The sequence below is a fragment of the Diadema setosum genome, chromosome 20 (genome assembly GCF_964275005.1).
Source record: "Diadema setosum chromosome 20, eeDiaSeto1, whole genome shotgun sequence".
Taxonomy (NCBI): domain Eukaryota; kingdom Metazoa; phylum Echinodermata; class Echinoidea; order Diadematoida; family Diadematidae; genus Diadema; species Diadema setosum.
The window spans coordinates 26370029-26377880 of record NC_092704.1 but is presented as its reverse complement, the minus strand read 5'-3'; the positions used below and the strand labels follow the sequence as shown (position 1 = coordinate 26377880).

General features: G+C 36.8%; 1 protein-coding gene across 1 annotated transcript in view; it reads right to left on the bottom strand.

The window, feature by feature from the left end:
• Positions 1-280: 280 nt before the first annotated feature.
• LOC140243538 (corticotropin-releasing factor receptor 2-like) overlaps positions 281-7852 on the bottom strand; it is a 46893-nt gene continuing 39321 nt past the window's right edge. The window contains exons 9-12 of the mRNA XM_072323208.1: positions 7121-7202; positions 6318-6403; positions 5553-5745; positions 281-841 (exon numbers count right to left, since the gene is read on the bottom strand). Of these exons, the coding sequence (XP_072179309.1) occupies positions 281-841; positions 5553-5745; positions 6318-6403; positions 7121-7202 (922 nt within the window). The remainder of the gene's footprint in view (positions 842-5552; positions 5746-6317; positions 6404-7120; positions 7203-7852) is intronic.

Genomic DNA, 7852 nt, shown 5'->3' with positions numbered 1-7852 from the left:
CGGACAAACGAGGACGGCCGCCCCACTGCCATCAGCATTATAGTAAAATTATCAACCACCGTTTGATTTCCTCACTTTGGACATTGGATGGATTGATAAGAATGATACCAGACTATTAAAGCGAGCATGCTATAGTTCATTGGTTTCTCTGGTATCAGCCTTGACCGATTGAAGGCATTTAGGACGAATCCTGTTCTTTGGGGAGAAAAAATAGACCACGTGATCTAGCGACCATAATGATCTTCTCAAGCGCATCGTTAGTATTATCTGTATGAGTGTCTCAGCACACAAGTTGATGCGCCGTTAAGTGTTGCGTTTCGTTCGATTTCGCTGGGGCATCATCCGGGTACTTGACCTCTTCCGCTGCGCGCACGCCCGTCTGGGGGCTCCCATTGCTGTTCCCATTGTCAACCCTTGCGGAACCCTGGCGTCTATTCTTCAGCAGTGGAATATCTTCCTGAGCCGGCGACGCGCACTGTTTGTCAGCATCCTTGTCAATCGGGGGTTTTTCCGTCATGGTTCCGAGCTCGTATTTCTCGAACTCGTCCGATTTCTCCTTGATCGGTGAGGTGGCCGGGGCGGTGGAGACCGGTGGACAAGGCTGCTTTTCCACGTTCCCACTGATGCCCCCATTCAGCGACGCGGCCATGTCGGAGTTGATTCGGCCGCCGTTCGGATGACGAGAGGGACTGGACCGGAGGGTGCTCAAACACGTGTTCTCGTCGGTGAACCACCGCGAGTACGAAGAGTTCCGTTGGCGGCCCCCAAGTCGACGCCTCATACACGGACAGTCTTGCTTTCGCATGACTTTCACTGCAGTGCGCTTGATCGACGATTTGACCTGTGGGAGAAGACAAATGTAAAGAATAACAATCACTATATTACATGCGTGATATACGGTGAACATTATCCATATCCATGCACTATTGTTAAAGGGATAGAACAGTACTGGTGGAGATGAGAATTGGGCTTTGAACTTTTTGCGAGATACCAAGAAAACACTTACGAAATAGTACAGAGCATACCATTTTAAGAGGAATTCAAAGTTTATTTGATGAAAATCGGGTTTGGAATGACTGAAACATCCAAAACCACAGTAAAATAAAGCGATGGTAATACAGTGTGGGTCCCACACTTTACTAGAATCGCTTTGTTTTTGATATCTCAGCCATTTCAAAACCAATTTTCATCAAATAAACGTTGAATTCCTCATGGAATTACATGCTCTTTCATATTTCAAAAGAGGTTTCTCATTATCTCACCAAAAAAAAAAAAAATGTTAGAAACCTGAAATTATGTCCCAACCAAAACTATACGATCCCTTTAATTGCCATAACATTAAAAAGATAAACAAATAACAATAAGCATATTGTTTGCTCAAATTTTAAATGATTTATCTTTGCCGCAACCATGTCATCGGCATTTGACTTGAACATTAGAAATCGGATCCACTTTTTACTTTGTTTAACGTGATTGCTATACAACATTTAATCCACACCAGGTTTCGTGAGTATTCGAAAGAAAAAACAAAAAACAATGTTGGTGCGGTATGAGTTGGAGTAGGACAGCCGTGACAATCAAAGCAATTTATTTCTGTTTTTATTCAGTATGGTAATAGATGTTGTCATGTAAGTTATCACGTCAGATTCATTACTTATTGCCATTATCACCAATAGAGGCAGATTAACCATGCTTTAATTGATAGTACGTCACTTTTAAAGGATCTCCTCACTATATTCATCATAAATTAGTTCGTTACTACAAAAAAAAAAGAGATAAAAAAGATACTAGTATAGTGGTAGAGGTCTACAATTACACGCTAGGAGACAATTAAATATTTTATACAGATGGTTGAGACTGAATATGCGCATGCACGAACGCAAACGAAAAAAAAAAGAAAGAGAAATGTTAGTAAGTGAATGGATAATTGATTACTTGGATATCTGATACAAAAACGGATTAATAAAACACAACAAAATTGAATAGAAGGGCTACACATTGTCAACAATGAAGAGATACCAGTATGTCAGTTCCATTGTGTAACGGATAAGGAAATAATGGACGACCACGTTATGCATTCGCATTGTTTGCATGGCATTAGAATAAAAACAAAAAATAAGACATGTGCGATTTAGCGCCTGGGAGTGCGAATTAATGTCCATGTTTTGAGAGAGTGTAAAATGTGAGAAATAGAATGCGAACTTGAGGAATCGGCCAAGAGCGGAATCATCTCGCTTTGCCGGACAGAGTGGTGAAGCAACGCCCGCATTGAAGCACAAAAATGTGTATGCGTTTTCCATTTGATTGCAAACCCATATCACAGAAAAGTTCTAAGAAGTTCTGTTGTTTTGGCTAGGTCTACATAAATATTTTGTTTCATGTTTTCTTCCTAGATATTAGCAGCCCATTGCGAAAAAAAAAATAGGGTCCTACTTGTCATCACGTTTTTCTGCAAAGCGTTTTACATCATTGCTGAAAACGTTTCAAAACTTTTCTCTTTATGTAAAAGCAAACACTGTGTAATGATGTACGACGATTTTGTGTTACCAGCGTGTCTTTGTGGCTTTCCGCAAAGTCAGCAACAATCATTATAGATTAAGTCATACCATGACATGCGCAGGCGTTACACTTCTTGCCCATACTTAACGTATAATTACGTTGTCATTCTTTGTATGTTTTACGAGTTATCAATGTTGCCTTTTTTGTCTTTATTATAGAGGATGACGCTTGCTGCTATTCGGCAGAGAATGTCGGCAAGACAAGCTTTGTTTTGTTTCGTTTTGTTTTGTTTTAAACTGAGGTAAACTGACACTTAATTGATCGTCAAAACAATAGGATACTCTGCAGCAAAAGATTAGGTGAAAAAACAACAACAATGTGTGTGAAGGATGGACATACACACACACACACAACAAAAACAGACAAACAAAAAAAATAAACAAACAAACAAAATGATAACAATGGGGTTAGCATGATGACAAAACTGCACTTTATGAATTATGAAAATGTAAAATATCACGCTGAAAGTGAAATTATACGTAGGGCGTCCTGGTGTATAAAACCTTGTACTTGAAGTAACACCAGCAAAATTGTGGAAGAGAGTAGTTATAAAAGAATGGAAGGATGGGGAGTGGGAGTAAAGGAGAGACACAATATATGACAGAAAGATTGAACGAGGAGAAATGCAATAAATGAATTAGGAAAAAAAGTGGAGCGAAATCAGAGCGCGTAAATGGAATTAGTGAAAAAGAGAACAACGTGATGTAGAATCACGAGTCCGAAACAACATCGGAAAATAGTGATACCGTAAAAAAACATTTAAAGAAATCTAGCGAATACTAAAAAAACAGAAGTCTATAATCGGCAATAATCAGGTTGTCCCAGATATTGTACCCATGTGATTATCTACAACAGTTTAGACCAATGAAGCTTGGCACCTGCATGACTCGATAACAGTTCCGATGTCGTGGTGAATGGGGATTATTATGTTAACAGAGTGGTTACAAAAGGATGAAGAAAGAAAAGATACACACGATGGTAAATGCTTATAAAGTAAAGACGAGTTTCCAAGCACAATAAATACACACACACACACACGTGATGAAAAATATCCCTCCTAGAATCTTTTCAAATTTTCACGCTTAAATACCCTCCTGAGTTGCGCTGATAATTTTTTTTTTTCTCGAAGCAGCAACTAAATTCTGAATTTCTTCCACGAATATGCCTCTTTTTTGTCTTCTTAACCCATTGAGGACGGGCTGATTTTGCTACAACACGCATTTCCCATAGACACTTGCCCAAGTATACTCGGGACTCGTCCTCAACGGGTAAGATAAGTTGGTTTTTGTTTTCTGTTTCCTTTTTACTGTACCTCGATGACCAAAAAATAAGAAGAAAGGTTCGTTTGTTTTTGTTTGCTTGTTTTTTCTTTGTGAAGTTTCCTTTGTTACAAGATGAAGACGGAACTCTTATGTTTTCAACAATACTGACCTGATCTTAATGTCACAGGAGTCTTTTCTCTTTATTTTCAAATTTATAATTGAAGAGGTTTTTCGCAAAACGAGCTAAGTCCATTCTTGTTAAGTTAAAATATTTGTGATTAAAGTTGCTAAAACAGAGGAAATGATAAAAAATGCAATATTTTTAATCATAATTCTAGAATATTCCTTATGTTACAAGTGAGGTATCCCCGGAAAGGTTTATTTTGTTCTACCTGACAATGGACATATTTTAAAATGTTTAAAAGTGACGCTTAGCCCATTTTGCAATAAAACTCTTCAATGGTTTGATTGTTTTGTCTATTTGTCTGTTTGCTTACTTTGTTAAGGATAATCTTTTTCGCTATCAAGAAATGAAGAGACTTTTTTTTTCTGCAGCTATCAAAACATTTTTTTTCATCAGTGACAAACATTCTGCTTTTTATTTCCAGCAGGAATGCTTACGAGTGACATAATACAAGAAAGCACGCGGACCCCCCCCCCCCTTTTTTTTTATCTCTTTGTTTGGATGTTCTAATTTGTTTATCTATATTCCTGAGTATAATTATGCATAGGAATAATTTCTTCGCAGTTCATTTCACTGCGACTAGAAATTTTCTTTTCCTTTTTGTTTTTGTTTTTGATTTCTTTACATCAACATTTTCCAATACTTTTTCCCCCAAATAAAATACCCTGTATTTTCAATAAACTTCTGGCTGTTCAGACTTCACATAGATCAATGCCCACTGAATCAATTGTGACATTCTTATACCTACCATTTCGTCGTGCAATCTAAGTACAAAAAAAAAAAAAAATCTTGCAGTTTTTGGAAGATGTTTTATATTGTTTGTCTTGAAAGGCCATATCGCAAAAAAGTTCAAGTTTACGTCACGAGACATTCACGGCCAAAAATAGATTAATAACGGCAACAGTAAACCAAGTTTGACTTTGGTACGCGTGATTTAACAGGAATGACATAATGAGTATGCTCTTGGAGAAACCCGTTGTGTGAAACCATCGATTTTTACAAGATAAAATAAAAAACAAAAATGAACGCAACGCAAATAATGAAGAGTAGAAAATGAATAATATGATTCTAATACATAGAAAGTAGAGGTGCACACAAGCATGATGACGACTTCAGGAGAAAGAAACAAAGTACGTATAATGAATGTTTCAATAAATGCAGTATATGAGAAAGGCGATAATATGAATTCGTGATGAGCGAGTGGAATGATTAAAATCGTGACAATAAAAATTGATAAATAAAAATAATATGAAAAGTAAGCGCAAAGACAATGGCAACGACGCGATAGATGGATGCGTAGATAATGATGACGAGTATGATTACGATGAAGATGACGATGTTGATCACGAAGACGACAAATGAAAATTTAGCAACACGGATGACGAGTGTGTTGGAATGAAATGAAACGATTGTTTGTTAATACCCTGTTAATTGAACGCATGGTGGCGGGCGGGCGGGCGGGGAGCTATTCAAGGCCGCTTTGTGCGTGAGTTTTGGTTTTGTTAGAGCATGGAGCTGGAGGCTGTGTTACGGAGGCTTTGCCGTACCTCGCTGTTGAGAAAGACGTAGATAACGGAGACCTGCAGGCCCTGCGTGCTCGTCAGGAGCGTGTTGATGTACTGGAGCACGAGCGTGACGGTGATGCCCAGCTGCGACTCGACGATGGGGACGATGATGAGGAAGACAACGTAGTGGACGCCGAGGAGCACGACCAGCACCATGGTCGCTTTGGCACCTCGCCTAAATCGATGGTTGATCACAGGAAAAGTATGTTAAACTGGGCATGTAAATAATGATTCATATATTTTGTACGTGACTAATGATAATCATTACAGTTGTTTATTGCTGTGTACCGCAGCTGTAAGTAATCAAAAGTTTGAATCCAAAAACAGATAAACGTCATTTTGTATCTTTTTTTAAGGAACGTTAATCATCAAATAGTGCAAAATATAATTTTGTTCCGATGATACTGCACTTAAGATATCATTAACATTATCCCATATATTTCTCTTTTTTTTTGTTCTTCAGCAGATAAACTCTTAGATATCTCAATGTGTCATAAATTATGTCTGTCTTTGCACGGAATCATCTTGGAATGAATGCGGTTATTTTTGCTTCCAAGGCAATTCTGCTCTAATCGTCGAAGCCACAAGAAATCATAGTCCTTATGAAAAAAAAAATACTGTAATTATTAAAACCGAGGGAAGAGTGTGAGAGTGAAACTTGTGCGGCCATTATAATTTTTTTATATCTACATGAGTGCGATAGTCTTGTTTCTGAATATCACTCCTATGTATTTTTTTTTTACTTACCATGACTGCTGTTCCTCGTTCCGCATTTGTTCACGTAATTTTTTACACAAGCAGCGCATAATGTTGAACAGGAAAATGCAGTTTATCTGGAGTGAAGGAGCAGAAGAGTAGATTGAAAGAAGAAGAAACGGAAAAGAGGTATCACTTGCAATGGTTTACGTAAGAAAAGCAAACAAGCAACATTTAACTCCAGAATCAGAGACAAAGTTTGTTTTCACTGAAACACACTAATTTCTCATTTCTCTTGTCTGCGACACATACCACTCAAACACATTGCGTTATTTTGTAGGATAATAATTCGTTCAATATCCATCTTGGAACAAAGTTTTTGGTATAGAAGTCTTGGTACAAGAGGCAGGCATCCCAGATCACTCAATTTGTCTGTCGTGTCGTCCGATGAATGGACCCTCTTTTAAAAGATTATTCAGTTGCAGTTAATTTGCATTACCACTACCACGACTTCTTACTAATAACATTGTGAAGACTTTTTTTTTTTAATCGTTCTTGTTACTTTAACACTATTATCATGCATTATTTTTTTTTTACCAATACCAGAGTGTTTAAATGTACATAGCGTATAGGAAATCTTTTTTTTTTTTTTTTTTTTTTTTGGCGAAATGTGTTCAAAGTACATGAAGGTTTTTTTTTTTTCATGTTTTGTTTAGGTAGTCTTTGTGTGTGTGTGCATTTTTTTACCAATCAAATATAACAAAATAGATGAAACACGTTTGATTAAATAAAGAAAGAAAATGAAATCACCTTGCCACACAGTAAACGCACATTTCATTCAAGCAATTACTTACAAATAGAGCCAGTCCTATGGGACCTATTACGCAGACATAGTCTTGGATACTGCCGTTTTCTGCCAACGAACCCGCGAACTCCCTGTTGATCGATCAAGAGAAAGAGAGGGCGAGAGAGAGAATTAAAAAAAAAAAGCCCACAAAAATAGCGCCATCAATGTTCAATGCATGCTATGTCATTACAGGGAAGAACTTGAGTAAAATGAATCAATTTTTGTTATAGAAGTTATATTGATTCTCATGCTTATTTATGAGAAAGTAAAAATCAAAAATGATAGCAATAATGACAATATCAATAATAATAATGAGAATGATAATGAGAAAAATAATAATAATAATAATAAAATAACAATAATAATGATAATAATAATAATGAAAATAATAATGACGATGAAAATAATGAACTAAAATGGTTGCTGTGCTATAGTCTCCAAAGTAAATGTGATTGGAAAATGTTGGACTTCATTTAGAGCTTGTTTTATTTTACTACTACTTGCTAAAATACAACCAGTACTCTAGAAAATCTTTAACAAATTACACTGAATAATGATGATGACATATGAGGCTCACACATTTTAGAAAGTGTAGCAGTGTAATTCATTACAATACTGCTTGCTTAACAAATTCACCGGTGTATATATAATCTATGTATGCATCCTCCTTTTGTTTTGCTTCCTTGAGCCCCAACTCATGCATTATTTTTATGGGAGACCTCCATGTCATCATCCTTGT